This window comes from Equus quagga, chromosome 14 (assembly GCF_021613505.1).
Source record: "Equus quagga isolate Etosha38 chromosome 14, UCLA_HA_Equagga_1.0, whole genome shotgun sequence".
Classification (NCBI taxonomy): Eukaryota; Metazoa; Chordata; class Mammalia; order Perissodactyla; family Equidae; genus Equus; species Equus quagga.
The window spans coordinates 44,916,450-44,944,305 of NC_060280.1; the positions used below are offsets into that span (position 1 = coordinate 44,916,450).

Sequence of the window (27,856 nt, forward strand, 5' to 3'; positions counted from 1 at the left end):
ACAAGTGGTCTGACATTCTGCTGGAACGGCATGTGGGGCCTGGAGACTTAGAGGATGTGCGAGGGTCCCAGAGAACAGGAGAAAACCCTGATGCTGAAAAAGGGGGGATATGTTTGGGAGAAAGCTGAGGGCACAAAAGGACAGCTCTGCCTCAGACAGAAGCAAAGGCACGACTTCGAATCCAGCAGGAGGCGAGGCGGAGAAGATGCCTCAGGAGGAGGTGGGTCCATACTGTGTGGTGGGAACAAGAGGCTCCTATTTTCTCAGTGAAACAGGAAAGGGCTTGGGCTTCAGCTCTGGGGAGTGGTAGGCAGGCCTGAGGAAGGAGCAGGCATGAAATAACCATGTTAGAGGGTGGAAGAGCAAACTTAGCAGAGAAACACCAGCCCTTATGACTGACTTTCTTAATATCCATGCCCCGCCTCTGGGCTGCTGAGGACCACCTCACCACCGGCCCTGGCCTCAGCTGACTGGACCAGGTGGCCTGCTGGGCCAGGGCTGGCTCATCCAGACTCTGCCAGGATCTTTGAAATGTGTGGATGGCCTCAAAAAGATAAGCTGGACCAATCAGCCTCTTTCAGAAATCCAAACTAAGAAACATGAAGGGACACTGAAGTTGGACAATCATGCAGATGTTGGTGTTGGCACCAAGGAAGCCATCTGATGCCACGTGCAGAAGACAGAAGAGGGTTGGGGAGAAGAGAGTGGAGTAGAGGGGAGCACTCCTGAGAGACCAAGAGGGGGACTCTGCCCTTATCTTTCTAGTGCAGTCCCCGCAAGGCCCAGCTCTATAAAGGCTCCTGTCCTTACATTACCTTGTCATGTTTCTGTATCTTACAACAGACACGTCTTTTAATTTGAGCTGGCTCCAGAGGGCCTCTGTATCTTCCATCGAAAAGAGCCTTGGCTAAAATGATGACTCTAGTTTTACAAATGAGGAGTCCAAGGCTCTGCCACTGTCAAAAATTAGGGAGTGGCAGAGTCAAAGGTCAAACCCCTATCTGTCTGACTTCGAAAACTGAGTAGTCACCAACCTCCTGTGCCTGCCCCACGTATCTTCCCGGCCCTTTACCCACTTTGGGGCCACATCATTGCTCACCAGCCCCTGGCAGAGAGGAAATCAAAGATGAAGCATCCAGGCACAGTCTGGCTTTCTTCCCAGCAAATACTCCAGGCAGGATGGGGAAGCCACTAGCAGAGTTCCAGCCTTACAATTGAGACTGCCACCTGGTCACGCCACTGACTCTAACTCCCCTAACCAGGGAAACGGAAGACTTCACACACACTTGAGTTCCACCAGATTCTAATGAAACTCCACCTGCTCTGCCCCCTCCCCCTCCAACGGAAGCCCTTGGCAACTGGTCAGCAGTGGAACACTCCAACTGGTCCAACTGGTGTGTGGGCAGGGGGCAGGGAGGAAGGGGGTGGGGAAACACCCTTTCGGACAGAATTGCTTTAAGTTTATGATTTTTCTCTGATTATAACTTTCCAGTCTTTTTCTGTATATACATACTCATGTGCACACACATGCTTATTAAGTTCTTTACGGGTATCATTTTCCAGTTTAGAGATCATAACGTACATAGTGTTAGACTCCCAAATATTAGGGAAACAGCCAGGAGTAGAGGGAAGAACATGGGTCTGAAACCAGGTTTGAGCCTCAGCTCTGCCACATCTAGCTGTATGACGTTGGGCAAGGTACTTAATCTCTCACATCCTGACTTTCCTCCTCTGTAAAATGGGGTAAGAATCTCTGCTCTGTACGCTTATTGAAAAATTAGAAAGAATGTATTATCTGAAGTATCTGGAAAGTTAACAGGTCCTACCACATGCTCAATAACTTGGATATAGTGACTTGCTATCCAGGGAGGTGTGTCTGGTGGAGATGCAGCATACAATCCATGGATGATGGAATCCCCCAGTTTTTCCTCTTTTCCCTACAAGAAACTACGAGAGTGACCAATCTCCTGTCGGGCAGGTTTGTTCAAAGGTTTGATGGGAAAAGAAGGTTGGTTCAGGTTATCAAGAGAAGGTTCAGGATTACACAGATCACACCCATGTCCCATTATCCCAGATCTGCTAAACCTGCGCTGTCCAATACTGCAGCCACTAGCTACATGTGCTACCAGCACTTGAAATGTGCCCAGGCTCCAAACTAGCCTAGTGTTCTGACCTGTACTGTAGTATAAATTACATACCAGATTTTGAAGACTTAGTACCAAAAGAAAGAATGTAAAATATCTCACTACAATTTGTTTATACTGATTACATGTTGAAATGGTAAATTTTGAATATACTGGGTTAGATAATATATTTTAAAAATTAAATTCCCCTGTTTTCTTTTTGCTGTTTTAATGTGGCCACTAGAAAACTTTCAATTCCATGAGCGGCTCACATTACATTTTCCCTGGACAGCACTGTGCATGCCCCTTGTAATAAGGAGCACCATGTTCTGCCCTCTTATAAGCTTTCCACACCACAGCCTCAACTCACAACGGCAAGGACTTCCGAGCCTCCACAACCTAGCCCTAACCAATCTCCAGCCTCATCGCACCCCAAGTGACCCACAGCTAACAACACACCTGAGCCCCAACCTGCATGCTCATACCTCCGTGCCTGTGCCAATGCAGTACCTCTGGGCAATGCCCTCTCCCCTCGCACTGTCATCCGCCTGTTGCAGTCTCTCTCGTCTCTGGTCAGTCCCTGCAAACGGCTTTCACCAGCCTCCTCGGGCAGAAGCAATGGCTCCCTCCTCAGCGCTGTCTCAGCATTCAGTTTATGCCTTTAGCAGCACTGATCAGTGGCCACTGCCTAACTGGCTGGGCCTCCACTGTCCTACCGGACTGTGTGCTCCTTGGGGATGGCAAATGTGTCTTGCTGGTAATAATAATCTGGGCTGGCATGAGCCCACTCACATAGCAGGTGCTCAACCAGCATCTGCTGGATTGGATATCAAAGCTGGAATAGTTTAAGACAAGCAGCTCATCTTACATAACTAACCAAAGAGTTACTGTAGAAAATTCCACAGGAGAGCAGTAAAAGATATAGTAGAAAATACTAACTAGCTAGCTACTACTTATAAATGCTCATTTCATTCTCAACACAATCTTGCAAGATTGGTCTTTTTACCCCCATTTTACACGAAGGAACTGAGATTCAGAAAAGCATGGTGACTTGCCCAAGATCGAAGACTATCGGAAATCAGCAAGGTCTCCACTCCAGCAGAAAACCCATAAGAAGCACTCGTTCGATATTTAATGAATGAACAGAATGAGGGTTTGACCTCAGGCGTGATTTCGAAGGCCACTCATCCTCTCTACGTGACCCCACAGTGCCTCCCAGTCACCCCGCAACTCAGAACAGCAGCTGTCACCTCCTGAAGGCTCCCTGCCTGTCAGACTACCCCACGAAAGCCCTCGAGAAACACACAAACCTCATTGCAGCGTTCATCCCATTTTGCAGACATGGGAACTGAGGTTGAGAGGAGGCCCTGGGTGGTAAGGCAGCAGTTACCCAGCTCTGTCTGGCTCAGAAACTGTGCTCCTCTCACTCCACACAGCTGCCACCAGGTGGCCAGGCCATCCCCTAGAAGCGTGTGGAATGATGGGATGCAAAATCAAGAGTCCACCCCTGACTCCTGCCCGTCATCAGGGAATGAGGACACAGGGAGGGCGTGAGCGGGAGCATAAGCTCTCTGGGCTGGTCTCACCTGGCAGCAGATAAAGCCTGTGCCTCACACCAGACTTGCTTACCCTAATTCCTAGAAGGTACCCCTGCATGCCTGCCCCAGGCTGGGCAGTTGTCCTGGGTTTAAAGATGCACTGCATCTTGGGTGAATTTTCACCATAGGACAGGCTGCTTCAAAGGCCCCCAGGATGTCATGGGCTGCTGGAGGGGTGCCCACCAAGAACAGCGTGACCTGGCCTAGTGACAATGTTAAGTGGCTGTGGACTGGGTTAACAGTACCTTCCCCTCCCAGAAAAATCAACTCGAGTAGAGAAATCAGGCCCAGGTGGCAGCTCCCCCTGGAAGATCACTCCCAGGGATGGAAGCCAAAGACTACCCGCCTATTCTCAGTGCTGTTCACCTTTTCTAAACACCACAGCTCTCTGGTCTTTAGAAAAAGCAGTTTAAGGTGCTCCCAAAGAGAACGGCTCAACTTTTCTCCTACTTCAAAAACCACAAACGCAAATGAATAAACAACACATAACAAGGGTGTTGTGGGGGGGGGGGGGATCTCCACCACTCCATCTTGTAGCTGTCTCATTATCATACTGTGAAGCATGAGAAGGGCCGAACCGCTCCACGCTCTATGCTACGAGCCCAGGAAGCTGCCCGGGGTTCAGGGAGATAGAAATTGCGCACTCGAGAGCAGCAGCTCCGCGGTTCATCAAGTGTGCTTGCTTCATTTTATGTCCCTGGTATTCAGCCATAATGGGCCTGTGATCACTTTGCTCCAGTCTGCTGCAGAGAGTGGGGGCAGGGGCTGGGCAGGCTGCCAGAGGAATTGTGTAAGATGGGACTCCTGACACCCGCTAAGCACCTGCTGATAACATAAGCGCCTTCCCCAGGAGCGGAGACGTGAACGAACAATGACAGCCACACGCACACCGGCTCCAGCGTCCCCTGCTGCTGCCGGGCCACAGAGGTCAGTGAAGCTCTCGACCTGATGGCCAGTGGGGGGGATCCAAGCTACAGACAGAAGCCAACAGACACAAACATACAGGCACACAGTTCTTTCAGCAAGGACAGAAGGAAGGAGAAAATAGGTAATTTGGCGGCGGCACTATCAGCTACTCCTAAATAAAAACTCAAGAACATAAAAGAACCTTTGGGTGGGTAGCTGAATAACACAGACACACAAAGCTAGGGCTCTCGATAAATTAGATAAGCAACATTCCTGTGGCACACTGTGGTTTAAGAAGTGCTTTCCTGTGCATGATTCTTTACATCCTCACAGTAACTCTGCGTGTTGCGTATTATTGTCCTGGTTTAACAAGAAAAAGGAGCGTACAGAGCAATTAAGCTCATGTCAGGGTCTCAGTGCCCATCCTGCCACTATTGAGGGTCTGTGGCCGTGGGTAAGTAACTTACCCTCTCAGACCTTCCATTACTCCATCTGTAAGACAGGGGTAAAAATACCCATCAGTCAAATGCTTTTTGAGTATCTACTATATGTGAGGGGACATGTTGGGGATACAGCTGTGAATATGACAGGCAAAATGCTGCCTTCGGGTAGTTTACAGGGAATGTGGGGAGACAGACAACTAACAAATGAATAGAATGTGTGTCAGATGATGCTATGTGTTATAGAGAAAATAAGGGGGGCGGGTATAGAGGCGGCAAGTTTAGAGCAACCAAATCAAGGAAGGCTTCATGAGAGAGTGACACTGGACCAGAGACTCGAAGAAAGTAAGGAAGTGACCTGTGCAGAATCCTGGGAAGATCTCCGAGGCAGGGCATGGCACGTGCAAAGGCCCTAAGGTGCCCCCTCGACCCCAGCACATCAGAGAAGCAGCACAGTGTCCAGTGTGGCTTGAGAGCAAAGGGAAGCATTTAGAAGTGTGGTCGCAATGGGAGCAAGTAGAGGGCAAATGGGGGCTCTGCTTATATTTAAAAAGAACAGTGTTGGACAACTGACTTCTGGGAGCAAGGGCTGAAACAAGGAAATCAGTGAAGATGCTCATGAATTATTCAGGTCAGACATGGTGGCTTGATCCAGGGTAGGGGCAGATGTGGTGACAAGTGGTCAGATCCTGAGTGCATCCTGCAGGTAGGGTCAACATGATTTATCAGCAGTTTGGAAATGGAGTGTGAAAAAAAGAAAATGGACTGAAGCCTCCATGGCCTGAGCAAGTGGAAGAATAGAGGAGCCACTTAAGGATGTGGGGAAGATGCAAGGGGGTTGGGATGGGGGCAAGGGAAATCGGGACACGTCAAGTTTGAGATGCTAGTAGACATCTCTCGTGGAGACACTGAGCAGGTAGTTGATGCCCGGTTCTGGTTCAGGGAAAGAGCTGGGCTGGAGACAGGACAGGAACGTGGGAGCTGTCGGCACTGAAAACCGCAAGGACGGGGAGTGAGGCAGACAGAGAAAGGGGCCAAGGACTGAGCCCTGGTGCAATCTAATGTTTTAGATCTTCGGGAGCTAAAGAGGAACCAGTAAGAGAGATTAAAAAGGTGTGAAAGGAAGAAAACCGGACGAGTACGGTGTCTTGAGAGGCAAGTGCAGAAAGTGCTCTAGAGAAGGAGGAGCTGACTGTTTGATTTGGTCAATCAGTGACTCTAGAGGGCAGTTTTGGTGGAGAGGTGGGGAGGGGACAAAGATCTGAGTAGGTCTCAGAGAGGAAGGGAGTAGAGGGACTGGAGACCACGAGCAGGCACCTCCTCTCAAGACAGGACTTGGAGGCTGGGTGTCTGAGCCTAAATCCTAGTTCTGCATTTGTCAGCCCTGTGACCTCGGGCAAGTTACTTAAATCTTTCTGTGCCTCGGATTTCTCATCTGAAAAATGGGGATAATAATCGTACCTAAGGAATTAATATATGCGAATAATGCCTGGCACATAATAAGTACTATGTAAGTTTTAGCCTCATCATCATCATCATTATTATAAAAATAAAGTCAGAATTAGGAGCAGATACGAGGACAAGAGTTTTGTTTTGTTGCTTGTTTTTTAAGGCAGTTATAGAATGCTGTATTATAGGGAAAAATGGACCAGGAGAAGGAAGGTTATTTAACCCCAGACAGCCCACTGCTTTTCTTTATAGAGAAGTTAGAGTTAAATTCATAGTGTGGGGGCCTGGAATTGGCCACCCCAATATATGTCTCTTTGGCATGAGGATTATTTGGGGCTGGTTACTTTTAATAAACTGCAGACAGGAAAGCAACTGAAAAGTAGAATTTACTTACTCTTTGTTAAGAGACATTTACACTGTAAAGGAACTCTCCATCTGCAAAGGTATCTCCCTCTCTGTACCAGGAAGAAGGGGGGATGACCTTATCTCTAGAAACTCTTATCAATGCAGAAGGCAAGGACTTAAATCTGCACAATAATCTTATTCCTGTTTACTGTGCTTGTCTGGTAACCTCCTGTAACTGACTCCCCACCCCCAACATCCTCCTTTGTTTTTAGCTGAATATGATATTTAAGGTGGTGGCTTCAGCCATTTTGGCGAGTTGCTCAGCTTGCCTGAGCCTCTCCCATGTATACATGTTATAAAGCTTTGTTTAATTTTCTCCTGCTATTCTGTCTCATGTGAATTTAATTCGTTCTCCGGCCAGACAAACCCAGAGAGGGTAGAGGAAATGTCTTCCTCCCCTACAATAGCGATCAGCAACCTCAAGCACAGCAATTTTATTTTTAACTAGTTGACTTGAAGCAAATTCAACCATGGAAAGGACAAAGAAGATGACTAAACAGAAGTCAACCTAAAATTCCTGTAAGAGGGTTCAAAACAATGGCTTCTGAAATGGTTATGATGCACAGAAACATACTTAACCTCAGTGCACACCACAAAAATGGAAACCAAAATTTTACAAGGTAATGTGCAAGCTTACTATGTGCAACACACTCTGATCTTTTCTATTTCATTTTATTTCATTAGAAAAAATACCAGTTGCAATGCACTAAAAGAGATTTCACAATCAGCTGATGGGTTGTGACCTGTAGTTGAAAAACACTGGACTAAGATGATCTCCCACCAGTGAGGGCCATTAAACATCTAGATCATGCTCCCAGGAGAAGTTGTGGAAACGCTAGGCTGAGAGGTCTGTATACCAAGAAGAACATAAGTTGCACGTTGAAGAAGTGCTAGGTTTAGTTGTGCTCTAGAAGGCAGAACATGAACCCATGAGTAGACGTTACAGGGAGCCAGACTGGATTGCTTTTGGGATAGGGAGCTCTCTATCTCTAGAAGAAACCAAGAGACTAATGGGATTCTCCAGAAAGGATTCAGGAATCAGATTAAAGAGATGGACCCAATAGTTACTGAAGTTTCCTTCCACTCTGACAGTCTTCTCTAAAAGGCTGTTATGAGAATGAAATGGAAGCAATGTGTGTGAAAGCCCTCAGAAAAGTCACAAGCTCTTCTAAGTACTGTCATTCCTTAAATGGCAATTCTTTACCCAAACCTGTAAGTTCCTTCAACTTCATCTGCTATTCTATTAGGTACTTTAAGACAGCAAGTACTAAAAGTAAGCTTCACTAATTTATCACCTTGTTAGTGACAGCTCAAGACTGAGGCAAGGTTGGGGGGAAACTGGTGAAGACATGCATAGCAGCCAATGGCATGCATTGGTTTTCTTAAGGCAGTGCTTCTCTGACTTTTCCATCTCAAACATGGCAGAGGTGAGCAACAAGCATCCCTGGAGGCCCCATCTGGGGCAGAGCCACTGCAAGAATAAAATTCATTTGTCCCCTCTTTTATCTTGAGATGTCAAGCAATCGTACATAACATTAGCCCTTGCTATTTACCTACGATATGCGTGGCACTCTGATAAAAGCTGCCTGGGCTCTCACTGAACGCTGACAACAACCCCATGCCCGAAAGCTCTGCTGCATCCCAGGCTCCCATCTCAGAGGCGGGAAGCAAGGTTTTGAGAGGTTTGTAACCTGCTCGGCATCACAAAGCAAGTAAGTGGTGGGACAAATTCAAAGATACACAGCCTGGTTCCAGAGCCCCGCTCTTACCCACTAGGCTACATTGATTCTCTCCTCATCCCTACTTGTTTCAATGGTCTTTAAATGTTATTTTCCTCAAATCTTTGCCCTTGAGGAAGAGGCACACACTCACCCAGGGCTCTGCGTGTGTGCTGGCCCACTGTGGAGCACCCCAGGACACCAGAGAACCACGGTGCTGCCAGAACCCGTCAGGGGCCCTTACGCTTCCACGGCCAGGTGTGGGCTAACGGCCCCTTCTCCCCTAGACGCATCACACAGTCCTCATGTTCTGTTAGGCATGAACTTCATCAACAACGAAGATATCACAAGCGCCAGTTGTTTATGGCATCTTTGAAATGAAAAATTCATCTCTAAGCTAAATTATGGTGAGTTAATTACAGAGCCTGGCTGATGGCAGACATACCGAGAGAGAAACAGTGAGGTATTGACTGAATTACCAACTACCAACAGCAACCACACGCACCCACGACTACACGTCTGGGCCTTCCTCAAATACAGAAACCGAGCTCACCCCACCGCAAGGGTCAGTCTCAGACAGAGGCAGGCAAGCACTCTCATCCATTCATTTATTCAACAAACACTTGCTGAGCACCTAACTGCTGGGGACCAGCCAGTCACACACAGTCGCTCACTCACCAATTCATTCATTCACTCACTGAGCATCTGCCACATGCCAGCCACCAATCAACTGTTGTGAATACACAGACTGATTAACCGACTGGTCCACCTGATCAGTCACTGATTCACCAAATACAGGGCGACCTCGATGTGCTAGGCACTGTCTTGGCAGTGGGATGCAGTAAGGAACAAAGTTCCTGCTCTGACGGAATGCACGTTCTAGCAGAGAGACAGACCAGAAACAAAGAAGTATATAATGTCAAGGAGGGAAGCGCTATGAAGACAAAGCAGCACAAGGTAACAGAGAGTAGGGGACGTGCCATAGTACAGAGCACGTCACCAGGGACTGCATCTTTGATTAGAGAGCAGAGGCCTGAAGGAAAAGCAGGGACAAGCCTCGAGTAGGGGAAGAGGGGGCCAGGCAGGGACCAGGAAGACAAAGGCCCTGAGGCACAAGCACGCCTGCAAGGTTTGCAGGAACAGCAAGGCAGCGAGCAGGGCGAATGGAACAGGCACCTGATGTGCAGTGAGTGAGACGAAGAAGAGAGGAGGCGAGAAGATCAGCCCCAAAGGACTCCACAATGCCCCTGGCAAATGTCTCAAAGCCTCCCATTTGTGCTTCACTGCAGGCCTTGACTGCTGCCAAAATGCAAATATTCTGCAAAAGGCAGGCAGCCAACTAAGCTGCTATCAAATATTTGCACATTGGCGTGTCAGCGTTCTCTGGAGTCTCTGAAGGGTCGATTTTGGGAAAGGAGAATGACCTCATCAGACAATGAACTCAGGCTGTGGAAGTTGAGTTTGTCACCAAAAAAGTGATAAATATTTGATCTTTAATTTAAATGCCGTCTTTTTTGTTGAACCATAAGCTGGTTTACCAAACTGAACAGTCCATGGGGATGGTTTGGGCAAAGGGCACAGAACAAGACGGCTTTGGAGCCCTGAAGACAAGGTTTACTGATTTTGCCAGTAGCCCATCTGCAGGCTGCACGTAGTCCCCCAGGTCAGCAGCAAGCTGGTCCCCACAGATGGCTGTGGGCCACTGCTGACTGAGGCAAATCCAGTCACCTAAAGAGGGTGGGGTCTCCAAGTCACCTTCAACCCCTCCTTCCCTGTCTACCGCACCCCACTCCTGTCTAATAGCTTACCAGGGGCTGATTATTGTGCTTCTGCACTGACTAGATTCTGTACCCACCCCAGCTATAAATGAAATAAATATGGCACAGACAGGCCCACGCACCCCAGCCTGCATGGTCTCCCCGCCATCGCTGACATCCCTCACCGTCTCTCACCAGACATCTTCCTGCCTCCAACCTCCTGATTCCCCAATCTCCAGACAGGATGGTTTTACTGAAACCAAAGTCTGATCTTAGTCCTCTAACTGAAAAGCCCTCAGTGGCCCCCAGTGCAGGCCTGGCCTGGTCTTCTATGTGCTGTGCGTGAGCCCAGCCCTGGCCTACATCACATCAAGCTGTTGGACTTCTGCTCCTCTGCACGTCATGGCAGAACAAGCCAACATGTGCCAACACCCAAGTCTTCTCATCTTGGCCCGATTTACATACTCTCGCCACTGAGAAAACTTCCCCTTACTCAAAATTAGTTGCCCTTTTGCCTACAGTTATGCCTTTAAAATAGCCCTCCTTCCGTTCTGCCTTTTTAAAAAGTTAATCATTTTTTGTCCACTGCCCCCACCAGGGTTTAGTATTTGCTGCATGATACAAGCCTGTTCCTCTTACTATCATTACCCAAGCCTGAAGTCTGGGGGTTTTCCTGGACACCTCCCCTCTCCCCCATTCCCTACATCAAATTGTTCCTCAAATCTTACTAGTCCCTTATCCTAAACATCTCTCAAACATATCCCCACTTCTCCTTCCTCACTACCACCAGGTCAGGCCCTCATCCTCGTATGAGGATTTCTGCAACAGCCTCCCACCCTGTGTTCCTCTGCCTTACCTTCCACTTTCTCAAGCCCTAGATAACAGACATTTCTAAATCCTTCTAAAATCACTGCCAGCGGAGGTAAGGCAAAGGATGCTACAACTTGCCGATCCCACACACTTCCCCCTTATCAGCGAAAAATAATATGGTAATAATCATGAGGAATCACTGTAGAAACAAATGCAGGAGATGTACACACCTTCTTTAGCAAAGGCATATGGATGATTCATTTCAACCTCACATAAGTTTTAAAGTCTAGTTGCTGGAAACTCATAAGTTGCTGGTATAAATATGTATCACTTCACACTTCAAGGTTACCGACCAACCAAATCATCCTAAACTCATAACGAGAAAGCCAAGTTAACAGTAATTTATAATCAAACATCTAGATTCCTAAGCAACTAAAAATCGTCACAAATTCAAGATGCTGAATTTGTGACAACATCTTGTAACAGTGCTGCTGTTGCACTGTTAAAATGGAATAGAATGGAAAGCACTCCCAATGGAATATGAAATAGAGTCATCGATATACTCCAGCAGGGCACTAATTTAACACCAATCACATTTCAGTAACTTTTAATAACGTCTTTGTGATTACTGGCAGATAGCCTGTTGCCATACCTTAAGCTTGGAAGTCTGTGGAATTTTGAGTCCCACACCTACAGGAACTGATAAAAGGGCTTGTGCGTCTGATTTGGACACTGCCATTCAGGAGAAGCCTTAGAAGTAGAGACCAAGCCTACACAATCCCCACTGTAAAGGGCAGATCTGATCCAGTAACTCCCTAGAGTACATTCCACTGCTCCATCTGGCCCTGCCCACCCTTCAGCCCCCCACCCCACCCCGTGCCTTCAACGGCAGCGGCCGCAGCAGTCCTTTGGCACAGCATGCTGTGCCGACCTCCCGGGCCTCACATGTGCAGCTGTCTGAAACGCCCTTGGCCACCTCTTTTCTCCCAGTCATCATTCCACTTGACAAACTCCTCCATCTCTGGAGTCACACACTCTTGAAAGCATTTCATGACTTTTCTGTCCCCAAGGTGAGTGAAGGGCTCATCTCTATGCTCCCATGACACCTGGTAACAAACTCCATCATGGCACTCATCACACCATATTCAGGTCACCCTGTCTGGTATTCCCATCACAGTCTTTGCTTGTAACACATCAGGGTGCTCCATCAAACTGGCACCATAAAAAACTTCAAATTCAACATCACAGAAAAGTTCTCTTAATTTGAGGCCATAGTAAACCAAAAATAAAGCTAGAATTTCAGTATTCCCATTAATTACCTTGAATGGATGGCCAGGGGAAAATAGAAAGTGCTACTCAACTAAGACAATCCCTTTTCAGGTGTGTGTTTGTGTATGCATAGTTCCACAAACACACACAAATGTAAAGTTCAAGAACAAGGTAAGGAAAACATCTAGGTTTCAGGATAGGAAAAATACGCTTAAAAAGGAAAGCTGGGGTCAGGCCCAGTGGCCTGGTGGTTAAGTTTGGCATGCTCTGCTTCAACGACCTGGGTTCAGTTCCTAGGCACAGACCTACACCACGCATCAGGGGCCATGCTGTGGTGGCAGCTCACATACAAAAAAAAAGGGAAGACTGGCAACAGATGTTAGCTCAAGGCAAATCTTCCTCAGCAAAAACATTAAAAAATAAAAAGGAAAGCTGTGTACTAATAGTTTTTTTCTTTTCCCCCCTGTAGAATGTGAGTCTTTTCTTCTACCAGCCGAAACCAAGTTTCATTTATGATTTCCTGAACTAAAATTTTGTTGCACATTTTTATAACAAAATATTTGGTAGGGGGACTGCTTGAGGATTAGCATGGGTATAACTGATTATACATTGGTTTACTTATGAAGGTTCCAAATGAAATGGTGGTCCACCTCTGTGTTCTAGGGGTTGATATTCTGGGGTCTGGAGGAACAACTCACTTCCTGTACCATTTCCCAGAACACAATATCCATTCTAAGCACACCTTTGAGAGCCTGACAGTTATTTTATTGCAGTTGGAAAATCAAAGTCATTGCAATCTCCCAAGGAAGTCAAGAGTGAAAGAGAAAAGTGTCTCACAAACTACTTCAACATGATGTCCACAATGCTGTGGATCTCTTGCCAGGTCTGAGGCTCAGACCATGCAGTCCTCTCCATGGTCCATGCTGGGTTCATGGGATTCATCCAGTTGCAGAAGGAGGTCATTGACAGGTTCGAGCAAGAGAGTGAAATGATGTGACAACTATTTTTAAAGACCACTCTGTATCCAAAGTGATGCGCAGAATGGAGGGGAAGTGGAAGCAGGGCAACCAGTCCAAAGGCCTTTGCAGTAACCTAGGCAAACAGTGGTGTCACGGACTTGGGAGATGAAGGCGGGAGAGCAGTAGATGAACTCAAGATCTACTTTAGGAGAAGCATTGTTAGGGCCTGGTGATTTGGAGGAAGAGAAAGGTGAGTGTTAGACGACTTCCCAGTTTCTGGCTTGAAAAAGTGAGTTAACAACTGTGCGCCTAATGAGATGGCGGACAGGGAGGTCTGGAAAGGGACTGTGGTAGATGGAGACCAAGAGTTAAAATTTGGACCCATTAAGCTTGAGGTGCCCTGAGATATCCAAGTTTGCTAACTGCTAGAAAAGGTATAAAAAATGCTACGGGGCACGGAGGAGTCGGGTGGTGTGACAGACACCTGGGGTTGGCCTCACTGGTGACCCTTCCAGGCCTCCTCTGGGGGTGCTTGCATGTCCTGTCACTGTGCCAGCTCAAGGTGGGGTGTAGCACATGAGCTTATGGGGCCAAACTCGGCCAGGACACATGCAGGCTGCTTCTAGAATGACCCTCAGTAGTAACGCAGATACCAGCTTTGGGGCTAAGAAAACAGTAACTTTTACAGTAAAAGGATTTGCATCACATCACAACTGGAAGAAAAGTATGTAGCCTGATATTTTCTCTAATTACAAGCATCAGAATAGGTTTGCTGATTTCTTGATACTGATGTTTTCAAGGAGTCCCAGGAGAAGGGTCTTGGTATCTGGCCCTGAGCCCTGACAGTTACACCCTGTTTGGGGATTCTGGGTTACAATCTCCCCGAGGAAACATGTTAATCTAAAGTGGTATCAGATGCAGAGGAAGGTCTCTCTCCCAAAAAAAAGACCAGAGGAGGTGGCCTATTTTAGGAAAACAATGACTCACTGAAAACCTCCTCTAAGTTAATATGCCTCCTTCTGGACTAGAACCTGGTTTCCTATCACGATGGGTCTGCTTTCCAATTCCCCCATCAAAGGACAAATCAAAATTTGACAATCTGCTTCCTAATTAAAAGTTGAGCCACTTTTTAAAAAAATCACATTTAACTAAACAATTCCACATGGCAATAAAGCTCCATTCTGTGCTGCCTTGATTGATAGAACCATTTACAACTATTTAAAGGAGGAGGGAGGGAAAGAACATCATTAGACACAGCTAGATTAGGCTGATCAAACCCCTGTTGGTGTCTTCCAGCTTACTCATAGAGTAAGACAGGGCAGCATTAATGCAAGCTAATTAAATTTCCTGCATTTCAATAAGCACTGACAAAAATCAAATGTACAAGACTGACTGCAAGTTCTCGGAGGAAGACATCTGCTTTCAAAAAAGCTGCCTGGCTGGGCAGGGGCAGAACACCAGGGTCAGACTGCCTCTCTCAACAGAAGGCCAAGGCTCCCCTCCCTGGAAGGAACCCTGGGGCGTGGGGGGGACACAGAGCCCCCAGGGTTTGTGACGGCAGCAGTGGCTTCCAAGGGGAAGAACCAAAATGGCACAGGGGAGAAAAAAACCAAACTCTACTCACGTTGGCTATGTGACCTCACGCAAGACACCTTACTGCTCTGAGCCTGTTTCCGGACTGAAAATGAGAAGTTACCATCTGCCCCTGCTTGTTTCCCAGGATTGGCAAGAGAAGAAAATCTAGCAACATGTGTAGATGCTCCCTGTAGAAGGGGGAGAACTCTACAAACATGAGAAAGAACCGCTGGGACTGTTAGGGATGAAAGGCTGGGACAAGGCCTCCAAGAGGACTTTGCTGGGACCAATAAAACTGGGAAATTTAGTAAGGAACTTCTTTGGGATGTTCAGCAGGCACAGTAAACAGTGTGAGAAAAGGAAGCTGCTGAGTCACTCATTTAAAGCAACAAGGTTTAGAGCAGGGAGGTGGGTTAAGATGCAATTTCTGTTGACTGAAGCAGTTCAGCAGATCCTACAGATAAAGGATCCAGCAGACAGGAGGGGCCACAACCACTGTGTGACCAAAACCCCACCTTGCGCAACCCCTATTCGACACCGGCCACAGGCAGGCAGAGGCAGGCTGGAAGCCATGCTCCCACAGTCAGTGTTTTCCTGACCTGCCTGTCACCTCCTTCCCTTCCAGCTTCTGGATTATTGCTCTTAACATGGGCCCAAATAGTCCATGAAAAAGAAAAATCAGATAAAAAAGCTTTGCTATTAGCTTCATTTCACCCACAGCCAAAACACAAAGGACAACCAGAGAAGATTAGCAATTTCTGATGAATGCTGGCAGAACAGAATCAACTTGAGAAAGATTGATTTATAGCACAGGCCCTGTGAGGGTGGAGTGGTGGAGCTACAGAATGAATCCACACAGGAGCTGACCTCTAGTTGGGGAGGCTGATTCACTGTTCATTCATTTATGGAGCATCTACTATGTCTCAGGCATAATTCAGATACGCCCTTGAGGAGATCATTGGGGAAAACACACAAACACACAACTACAGCCATGCATCACTTAACGATGGGGATGTGTTCTGAGAAACACATCACTACACGATTTTGTCATTGTGCAAACATCATAGAGTGTACTTACACAAACCTAGATGGCATAGCCTACTAGATACCTAGGCTTCATGGTACTAATCTTACGGGACCACCATCATATATGAGGTTCGTCGTTGACTAAAACGTTAGCGGCACGTGACTATAATCAAGTGTGGAAATACGAGGATGGGGGGCGACACAGAGAAGGAGCCCCTACACTCGATACAGGCATGGGAGAGCAGTGGCCAAAGTAGGGGCACAAATGATAAGGTAGAGCCCATAAGGATACATGTCAGTAAGAAGGAGATAGTATTATGGGGGTTCAAAAGCAGGAGAAATCACTGCCAGCCAGGAGGGAATCAAAAGGCTTCGTTTCCAGGGAAGTAGCATTGGATAAAGGCTGAAGGAGGGATGAGCAGGACTTGGCCAGGCAGAGAGGAGGAGTAAAACATGAGATACAGACCTGGGTATGTGTGAGGAACGATAGGGACAGAAATCCCTCCCCAAACAGCCTCTTATAAGAGAATGTTAGTAGACATTTACTTCTCTTTACCTTTTCTTCAACTTCAAGAATGGCTCTTTCAATAGTTTCAGCAAAGTGACTTCCAGTAAAGGTGACTTGAGTTATTCCTGTTGAGAAATCAGAAGAGGTATAATAGGTTTGAGGGGCTACCCCTCAACAGACCCCTTTTTTGGACACCCCCCCAAGTCCATGCTGAGAGGGCAGTCACATGGTCCCCCTCCCCCAAGTGACTGGCTAGGGGATAGACACTTGTCACTGTCAGCCACAGTGCCTCCCTCCCTCCCTTCTTCCTTCACTAGAGAATAAAGACGTGCACTTAGGCAGGCAGTGGTGAGCCCTGATCCAGAGAAACAGACAGACACAAACACACCACACGCATACACGCACGCACACACACACAGAGGAGATGAGCAGGACAGTGCCACCCCTGCGGTAGAGGGGCCTTCCCACTCTGGCTCCCAACAGACTGGTCAAGCTTTGCTCCCTCCATTCCTGAGATTCCTACAACAAACCCTCTGCTAACTTAAGCTGGCGTGGGAGCGTTTCTGTTCCTTGCAACCAAAAATCACTGATTTAAGAATAAGAGATCCAGGGTTGGGACTAGAAAAGCAAACAAAAGTAGAGGGTAAAGAAATAGAGGCTTCAGAAACAAAGCCTTGGTAAAAATAAAAGAAAGTGACCCAGGCCTCTGAACTACTGCCCCATAATATCTGAGAGAAGAAGAAGAGAGAGATGTGTGAGACCAAGAGAACAGACCCCACAAATAATTCATAAAATCCCAGCGGTATTAAATATTAAGATGGAGGCCCGGATCCTGGGGAAAGAGGTTCTTAATATGGGCATTATCTATAACAAAACAAAATAAGAATTTCATTGAAAATACAAAGGTGGGAGACTGAAAAGTGTCTATAGCAAGCAAGGAATAATTGAGTAACCACAATGCCTATCATTACTAAAATAAGAAGTGTAATAACCCAAAGGTAAGTCTTGATTTGCTAGGCTGCCCTTTTATTTTTTGTTTTAAACAATAAACATTTTATTTACTCACGGTTCGGTGGGTTGGCAATTAGTGCTGGGCTCAGCCAGGTGGTTTTTGGTCTGATCATGCCTGGTTTACTTATGTGGCTAAAGTCATCTGGTGGCTCAGATGGGCTTAGCTCTTATGCTAGTTATGCTGGTGACTAGTTGTTTGTGATAACTTTACAGTCTATTTTAATAAATGTGAACATTTTTTCCCTGAGATCTTCAAAGATTTATGCCTACCACCCCCTTGCCATACTTTTTCCATTGGTTCTTGAGTTGGTCAACCATGAACTCACCTACTGTAGGGCTTCAAGAATCTAAGCTCTTCTAGTCCCCTCTACTAGGGAGCAAGGATTTTGGTGTTTAGAGATTAAGGTGTGTAAACGGGAGGGGTGGGAGGCAGGGATGGAAAGGAGAAAGTCCTTCAGGGGGCCCTGAGTGCCAAGTTGGATGGACTTTATTCAAGCAACGTAAGAGTCAAGAAGACTGCAATCTAATCCCATCTTCTCTAAGAGATAATTACCATTCAGAAATTTAGAAAGTTAAAATTGGGCTGCAGAGGGAAAATAGGACCCAAACTACAAAGACTGAAGCAGTCAGCTGGAAACTAAGTTGACAGCAAGCCATGACCTTTACCCTCGACAGGGTCCTTGGCCTACTGCTGTTGGCTCATTAGCTGCAGCAAAGTTTTTACAAGTTTCCCCTGGCTTCTGGCCAGCTCAGTGTTCCAGGGCTCACTGGAGCATCAGCTTTCACAGCAGGGTACAGGATAGTGACAGGGACACTAGTTGGCCTGCAGAACAGGCCGAAGGGCAGCTCTCCTGTCCACTCACCCCAGACCTGGCCCCTGGGAGGCTGGTGCCACATCCTCTATCCATTCCAAGCAGTAGAAGCACCTGAACTCTGACCCAGTCCTACCACATCCTCTCTGAGCCCCAGTTTCCTCATCCATAAAAGGAGGGAGATTAGACCAGTGAGACTCAAACGGTAGTCTACAAACTGTTGCCATCCACCAACTCTTTGCTGTTGGTTCACAATGAGATATGTATAGAAATTAAGAGAAGCTTAGAAGCTTTTATAGTATGTGATATTGCTACACTGCCACGCAATGGAACTGTCTTATTGAACAGAACATCGACTGATGTATGAGTTTCCTGGGGCTGCCATAACAAATTACCACAAAATAGTGGTGTAAAAACAAAAATTTATTCTTTCACAGTCCTGGGGCCAGAAGCCCGAAATCAAGGTGTGGGCAGGGCCACACTCCCTCCACAAGCTCTAGGAAAGAATCTGCTCCTAGCCTTTTCCAGCCTCTGGTAGCTGTCAGCATGCCTTGGCTTACGGACACATCACTCCACTTCACTGCCTCCTCCTCTGTATGTGCGTTCCACATCTCCCTCTTGCTCTCTCTCATAAGGACAGTTATGATAGCATTTAGAGCCCACCTGGATAATCCAAGATATCTCCTCGTCTCAAAATCCTCAACTTAATCACATCTACAAAGACCCTTTTTCCAAATAAGGTAACGTTTATAGGTTCCAGGGATTTGGATATGCACGTGTCTTTGGGTTAACATTTAGCCCACTACAAGCGGTTTCAGTATTGCTGAATTCACACGTGACTAGTTATGTATGACGTGTACTGTACACTCATATCAATTCAATGGTGTTGGGGAAAACACCAACCACTCTGTCTTTCACCACAGATGGTCTGAACCATCCACAGCAGTGGACTAGATGACCTCTGAAGTAGGACCCTTTGAGCAGACACACTCTGGACCCCTGCTCTTCCTCTACAGAGGCCTGGGCTGGGTAAGACCAGAGAGCAATGGGCAACCCCCAGGAAAGGAAAGGAGGCTAGCAGGTGGCAGGGGTGCAAAGAGCAGCTGCAGACTGTTCCCTCAGCTCTTCCCAGGGCTGCTCTCCCACCTCATCTGGCAAGCAGTGCATGAGCTGCGCCCTCCCCACCCCATCGTCCTGCCCCTCACACAGCTTTAGTTGTAAGGTGATTAAATTGATCTGTGTTCTGATCAAGTGTGCCTCCCTCACCCCAGCAAACGTTCTGAGTTTTCAATGTCCAAGTTTGAGGACAGAAACAAAACTGTCTTATGAAAATCCTTGTGTGCCTAGCACTGTCTGCTAGGAACATATCCTCTCCCCTCATACCCCTCCCTGTAACCACAGAAATACTCAGGGAGTTTCCAGACTTCACAACAGAATGGAGAAGGCACTTGGAGACTTGACAAACCAAGGATTTCATTTCTCATTAGAAGTTTTCTTGCCTTGAATACTCCTTGCTATAAAGGAACCACTATGTTGAGTCCCTCTGGTATGCTACATTTCAGCCTTAAAGGGCAGACCATGTCAAAATACCTGAGAATATTTAAAATGATGACACCTGATGCAGGTATGGCCACAGTAAAATGGGCACATCCATCATTCAACTACTGGTAGGAGTGTAACAGGCACAGTCTTTCTGGAAAGCAATTTGGGGAATTCTTATTAAGTGGCTAAAAATCATACACACCCTTTGACTTTGTAATTCCATTTTCAGAACTCTATGCTAGGGAATAAATCTGAAATGGAGACAAAACTTAATGCTCAAAGGTACCCATGACAGCATTATATATGAGATTAAAATATTGGAAATAAACTTAATAGCCAACAAAAGGAAATGATTAAATAAATTATGACAGATTCATAAATAAAGTTTTATGCAGCCATTAAAATTACATTTTACGAAGAATTTCTAATAAAAATAACAACTACAATAATAACAGCTAATCCTTACATAGGCCAGACACCATCCCAAGCTTATTAGGTGCTTTACATATGTTAACTCTTCCACTCCTTACAGGGACTCAAGGAGGTAGGTAGTTATTATCCCCACTTTACAGATAAGAAAACAGAGGCACCAAGAGTTAAGACATTTGCCCAAGGTTATTCTGCTGGTAAGAGATGGCACTGGGATTTCCGCCCATATGGACTGGCTCCTAAATCCATGCTCTTAAACCCCATGGGAGGCTAAACAATGGGCCCAAAGATATCAGGTCCTAACCCTGGAACCTGTAAATGTTACCATATATAGAAAAGGGGTCTCTGCTGACATGATTAAGATAAGAATCTTAAGATGAAGAGATATCCTCAGTTATCTCGGTGGGCCCTAGATGACATCACGAGTGTCCTCATAAGAGGGGCAGAGGGACATTTTACACACACACACACACACAAATGAGAAAGCCATGTGCAAACAGAGGCGGTTATTGAAGTGATGGGGCCACATGCCAAGGAATGCCAGCAGCCACCAGAAGCTGGGAGGGGTAAGAAACGGACTCTCCCTAGAGCTCTAGAGGGAGCACAGTCCTGCCTATATCTTGATTTGGACTTCTGGCCTCCAGAAGGGTGAGAGAATACATCTCTGTTGTTTTAAACCACCCAGTTTGTGGAAATTTATTTCAGCCACCACAGGAAACTAATACAAGCTCCTACACTGTACTGCTCTCAATGTAAGAGAAAATATTCATATGCTAAACAGAAAAAGTAGAAATCAAAATTTATACCCACTAAGCTTAATTATGCATATAAAAATGCATAAAAATACAACAAAATGTTTTGTAGTGATTATCTCTGAATACTAGAGTTATGGGTAATTTTCGGCATTATGCCTTTTGATATTTTTCCAAATTTCTACAATTAGTGTGAATTACTTTCACAAAGAAAAGAAAATTATTTTTTAAAAAATTAGCAACTCATGATATTTCTGCAGCTCTAACTCAATCACAAAAATTAGAAATCAAGAGGACCAAAACTCCCTGGGAATTTTCTTAATTCAGTCTCGGAGTAACACCTGAAAAATTCTCCAAGCAACTCCACTCAACCCTGGGCCACTCTAAAGCCTATTCGTTTTCAGACTCTGGCAGGAACATGATGTGGCCAAAGAAGTTTCAGGCTTTGAAATAAGGAGGTACTCTGAGCTTGTGAATGTTTTCCTGTCTACCTATCCATACACTGGATGGGGACACATAATGGGAGATTTTTATGCATTCCCAGAGCTCACCTAACCCAAAGTCATGCAGGTCACATGCCAAGAACCAAAAGCACTGGTTAATCAAGCTGTAAATGTTTGATTTCTCTGTAGGTGACTTTGACGAATGAAACACCAAATGAAAAACTGGCTTTATCTTCTTACCAAAGTCCTGACTCCAAGGCTACTGTGTTGCAACATCCTCCTGCTATCATCTGTCCAGGCAGACAGAAGACCAAAGGCCGATATTACTATAACAACATCACGTCCTCTGATTATTTATTCACATAAAGAGTATACTAACATATTCCCCAATGTGTGGGCTGTACTGGATCAAAATAGAGTGTGTTTTTCTGTTTTCTGTTTTGTTTTGCATGGAGGAGAAGGGGAGAGTCACTGGTTCCCTCCAAAATGGGCCAGGTCAGAGCAGAGGGGCACGAAAAGCCTGTTAGATGGTTTTATTCAGTCCACTTTGTACAGCACAGTGAGTCTGGGCACTGGGGTGATGAGACCACTGTACGGGCTTTGTCCTTTAGTCCCAGATTTTTCTAAGCAAATTTATTCATTCTTTGTTCAGCCAATCAATATATACAAGCACCTACTACGTGCCAGGGACTAAAAGGAAGTTGGCTCACATTTTAAAAGACCCTATCTCCAACTTGCTATTCTCCTTGATAATATGGTTGGGCAAATGGCCCACCATCTTTACTAATCTTCATCAGTCATGTAGATCACAGAGATACCAGCAGTGACAAAGTATTGACAGTAACACCTAAACAGACCTGGCAGAGCTTTGAAAATGGGGGGCGGGGGAAAGCACTGTGTACCTTCCTACATACCATTCACATAACACTTGTAATTTGGGGTGATCGGTTGATGAATACTTGAATTTCCCACTTAACCGTCTACTCCATACAAATAGTGTACTCACATTTTTCCCCAAGTCTGTCTTTTTTGCTTGCCATTGTATCCCGAAATCTACTAGTGTCTATTTGACCTTAGAGGGACCCATTAAATTTGAGGTATAATTAATGCATGAATGAACATATGTAGTCAATTTTCTCCTCTGTAAAAATAGCAAAGCCAGGCTACATGATTACTTCCCACAGAAAATTCCAACAAACCTAATCCTATGAGATATGCTAAGAAAAGAAGGTTCATAAGTTACTCAATTTGGGAAATACAACATTGTGCAGTCATTTATTCCCCTTAAAGATTCACAATGCACGTTACACAATAAAGGATATGGGAAATCCTCCAGTTAAAAATCTGTTTGAGCATTTCCAAATCTAGTTAACCACAGATGCCCTTTCATGCTTAACTTTTACTGACATCACAGAGAACCAATGTCCTAAGGAAACCCTGGGAAAATACTAACCCAAACTCTTCATTAGTTCAAAAAACATTTGCTAAGCTCTTACAGTAATGATATGATGATGATGATGAAGATAGCTAACGTTTAATGAGTCAACATTTAAAAGGCACAGTACTTGGTGCTACTGCCACCAAGATAAACATGAAAGCTGGCTCACGTCTACAGTCTACTGGAAGGGACCAGTGTACACAGGATTTACAAAGTGTGGTCCAAAACCCTTCCTGAGGGTCCTGCAAGGTCGGAGCTATCTTCAACTGTGGACATTTGCACTGATGGTGCAAAAGCAATGGTGGGTAAAACTGCTGGTGCGTCAGCAAGAACCGAGGCAGTGGCATGTGACTGTATTAGTAGTCACTGTATTCTCCACCATCACCCATTCACGGTTTAGAAAGGAAAAAAAAAAGTCAATTTCACCTAAGAGCGTCCTTGATGAAGCAGTAAAATAAATTAATTTTATTAACTATCGACCCTTGAGTACACATCTTTTTTTAACATCCCACGTGACAAAACGGTAAGCACTCATAACGCACTTCTGCTGAAGCCAAAGTATGATGGTTGTCGGGAAGAAAAAGCATTATGTGACTGAGCTGCAAGCTGAATTAGCCACTCTTTTGCCTGGAACACCATTTTTATTTGAAAGAATGACTGACATAAAAAGTAGAATTATTCAGATTTGGGTATTTGTAGACATTTTCTCAAAAATGAAGAAAGTGAGCTTGTTATTTCAAGGAAAATTACAGTATTTGTTGCTTAAAAAAAAAATTTGAGCTTTCAAGCAAAAATTAAAATTTTGGAAAACTTGCACCTGTCCCTGTGAGCTTCAGTGCATCCCAATACTTAAAGACCTTACAGACGAGCGTGGTAGTGACATTAACAAATGTGGTATTTTCCAGATGACTAATGCACGATGTTACAAAATGATGCATAAAAGATCCTTTCAAAGTGCAAGATAAACCAAGAGATTTTAATATAACAGAGTATGAAAAGTTCACTGACATGGTTCTAGATTCCATGCTCTAACAAACTTTTAAGAAACTACCACTTGTCAAGCTCTGATGTCGTTTCGAAGGCTATCCACAATTAACGGAGAAGGTTATTAAAATACTCCTCCCTACAACTACGTATCTGTGTAACGCTGTATTTTCTTTATACGGTTCAACCAACACAGAATGCTTGCAAAAGCACTAATGAGAAGTCAGCTGTCTGACAGTAAGGAGATCTGGAAAAAAGTAAAACAACGCCACTCTTCTCATTAAATTATTTTGTTTTGGAAATACTTATTTTTCACTTAAAATGTTACGTAATCATGTAATGGATTTATTGGTGCTATATTTAAACTAACTTAGTAAGTATTTTTACATCTTCAACTTCTAATATAGTAAATATTGCTAGATAAAATCCACATAGTTAAATGTGCTTTGGGGAATCTCACTAAGTATTAAGAATTTTAAAGGGGTCCTGAAATGAAAAGTTTGAGAACTGCTGTTCTAGTGTAGGGGGGAGCAGGGAGTCGTGGCAGCTGAGGTGAGGGTGAGGAGACAGCAGGAAGAGGGCCCCCAGTGGTCTCCCACACTGTGATGAGGTCTTCAGAACTGATCGTACAAGAGCCAACGAAGGGTGAAGAACACCAAAATGATTTGGACAGAGTTGCCTTTTAGAAAGAGCAAGGACACCATAAAGGTGCCTTCTGCTCCATAAACATATGATTCTAAAAACAGGTCAGTGTGATGGGAAGTCAAACTGTAGGGCACTGAACGTCCTTTATTACAATCTAAAAAATGAAATACAAATTTCTATGAAAGAGCAGGAGGAGAAAAATATTAACATTTAATGATGGAAGGGAAAGAAGCGGGGTCTTGCAAAAGAGACTGGCAACTAAATGAAATTCTGCAAAATGAGAGAAATCATCAGTAACAAAGTGCAGGGCTTTAAACATCTAAAGATGCAAAAATCAAGATGCATTTCAGGCAAGTCTGGAAAATAAAAATAAAGGAGCCAGCAAAGAGCAATAAACTGCAACAGTAAAGAGGGAAAATGGATGCAGCCCAGAGGAGACAAATAGAAGCATTTAGAAATAAAAAGAAGTCGGAGGAGAGGAAAACGGCTCCTATTTCCAGAGTATGCACACCATCCAATTGGCACGCACTCCACCCTGGGCGGGGAACAGATGGAGCAGGAAGCACCTCCAGAGCGAACGAGACTCCTGCAGAGTCCACCATGGGAACAGAACCCTGGGCTGGGACAACCAGACCTCCTGAGCAAGCGTCTCTCCCAGGACAGGCTGGATTACACCAATCAAGAACACAGACCATACAGAAGAGACAAGGTCAACTAGTAAAACTTGCTTTCAAGGAGCTTACAGTCATTATTTTCTAAGTCAAAAAACCCATAACAGGGTAGTTGTAACTAAAATGATAGCAGTGTCCTAAAAGAACTCAACTGGAAGACCTTTGCAAGTTCTCGAACTTACTGGGCCTCACTTTCCTCTTCTGCAAAATGGGGAGTCCACCAACTACTTCACAAAGTTAGTGGGAGGAGATAATGCCTCACGGACACTCTGAACACACATCCGGCATGTGGCAGATGCTTAATGAACGAAAGCTGTAATTATTGCCATAGTTAAGATTTCAGGGCCAAAGTGGAATTGAGCGTTGTCACTGCACTAATCTAGGCCAGAAAGCTTCCCAAGGTCAAACGGCAAGGTTTTAAAAATCACCACTATGTGAACACAGAGAAGGAATTTGAATGGTTTGGCCCTGGGGCTACATGTGCTCTATAGAGGAGAGAACTGCCCTTGACCTTGGTTGGGCCTGATACCTCTGGTCTAAAGGGCCTCTCCCCGAGCAGTAAGCAACACAAACGGACACTGTCAAGCACAAGGAGACCCAAGTAAGAAGGCAGAAAAAACCAAACCACCACCTTCCTGAACAGCCAACACTGCTATGTCCTATACCTTTCACACACAGTTTATCTCCCCTGATTGTCATGATCAGCCCAGATGAAGGTGGGTATGCTATCATCACCCCCATTTTACAGACCAGGAAGCTGTCTTATGGCTGAATTGCCAAGAAGTGGTGCAGCTAGGGCCTCTATCTCTTGATGTGGGGTCCAGGACCCTTTTACTAGACCACACTGCCCATTCCCAAAGGGATCTGCGGGCCCCCCCAACAGATGCAGGCCAGTAGCTCTTCATCAGGGTCGAGTGTACATTGAGAATCCACTGGATTAAAAGATAACCACAAAAATACAAATGACAATACACTCAAAAGATTTTGACCCATCTACAGAAATAAACATGGCCAATTAAAGAAATGCTTTCTAGAAAGGTCAGATAGGAAGAAAAGCAGAGAGTAAGGAAGATTTTGACAGAGATAGTCAACTCAGCCAAAGATGAGACTCCTGCCATTCCTCACCATCCACAGCTAACAACACCCAGTAGCATTCATTGATTGACACGCCAAGCACTGCTCTCAGGGCTGGAGATACCATCCAGCCTATGTGCCCCCGCCTCCAGACAGTTATCGTGGATGTAGCAAGTGCTGTGAACTTGCAGTCCAGGGTACCATGGGGCAGGTCACAAAGAGCCTAACTAAGCCTAAGAGGTCATGGGAGCATATGCAGAGGCATGGAGAGTCTCAAAGCCTTCGAGATGAGAAGAGCTGCGAGGCTCAAGAGGCCAGCAAAGACAAGGCTGCAGCACAGGCCTTGTGGCCACACAGACTGCACACACTTGTAGGAGCATGGGACCTTGCTATACGGGAGAAGCATCATCCAATTTGCTTTGTAAAAGGTTACTGTGGCTGCAGCTTAGAGACCAGGGCTGGGGGAGTCGGGGGGCGAATAAAAGTGAAGGTATGGATGGCTGTCAAACAGAAACATCTTTTTTTCCACAACTTGCAGAATAAGAAAGACACTTTGCTTTGCAACCCAGTACGTACACATACGCACACGCCCACACCCACAGTCTATGAGAGGCAAGCTATTAGCCTGGGCTGGAACCCTGGCTTTCTGTGTAACCCTGGACCAGTTTCTCAACTTCCCTGAGCCTCAGTTTCCTCATTTGTAAAACAGGGATAATAATAAAGGCACCTATTCCATAGGTCATGATGGGGGATAAATAAGTCAATATATGTAAAGCCCTTAGCAATGTTTCCCTTTTTCTGTAAAACTATTATTGTATACAAATGCAAGTTTCACAAAATAAAACTCCACCTCACTAAACGCACTCCACTCTAATGTTTTCCATTCTACTTCTTTTTTTAATGCTGGGAAGGATCCTCTAAATTAATTTCAGAACCCAGTAACCTGGGTCCTGACCTACAGTTGGAGACATGGCTTGGACATGGGTGATGGCAATGGAGGAGAGAAGTAGGAGGAGATAGAATTGATAGGACTTGGTGAAAAATCAGACGTAGGGGCGAGAGAGTTAAAGGGACTCTCAGGCCTCTGTGTCGACGATGGTGCCATTTCTGAGATGGTGATCCCAAGAAGGAGAGGTATGAGTTGTGGGAGGAGAGGAAGAGATCAGACTCTTCAGCCTAGACTTTCTCTTTCCATCTAGACTTCCTGCCTGGAGGGGGACACAAAAGGAACCTTCACTTAAACACTTTACCATGCAGGGAACCATGTAGAGAGAGTTCCCATCAGATCTGTAGCTACTAATAAAGAATGCATACTTCCAGACCATGTTCAGGGAGGTGGACGGCCTTCATGAACGAAGCACAGCAGCAAGTGGCTGATGGAGGACTCAGGGATTTGGGGCTCCTGCCAAATGTCTTTCCTTATCCAACCAACATAAAGCACTAATCAGATTTAATTAGAGTCCGTCTGCCCATCTGTTTCCTCTACTACGTGAGCAGCTTGAGGCAGGGACC

The 27,856-nt window shown here is 45.5% G+C and overlaps 1 protein-coding gene across 42 annotated transcripts in view; it reads right to left on the minus strand.

Annotated features, from left to right (window-relative positions):
• Nucleotides 1-27,856, minus strand: part of LOC124225162 (putative uncharacterized protein WWC2-AS2) — a 61,201-nt gene that overhangs the window by 5,583 nt on the left and 27,762 nt on the right. For 35 of the 42 annotated variants that reach the window (XR_006885013.1, XR_006885015.1, XR_006885011.1 and 32 more), the window contains one exon: nucleotides 16,592-16,668. The exons of 4 other annotated variants lie outside the window; for them this stretch is intronic. Coding sequence is in view for 8 of the 38 variants with exons in the window: in XM_046637642.1 (XP_046493598.1) it covers nucleotides 16,592-16,668 (77 nt within the window). In the remaining 30 variants the exon portion in view is untranslated. Of the gene's footprint in view, nucleotides 1-5,094; nucleotides 5,120-16,591; nucleotides 16,669-21,363; nucleotides 21,823-27,856 lie in introns of those variants that run through there. 3 more of the 42 variants (XM_046637645.1, XM_046637644.1, XR_006884998.1) reach the window with 2 other exon arrangements.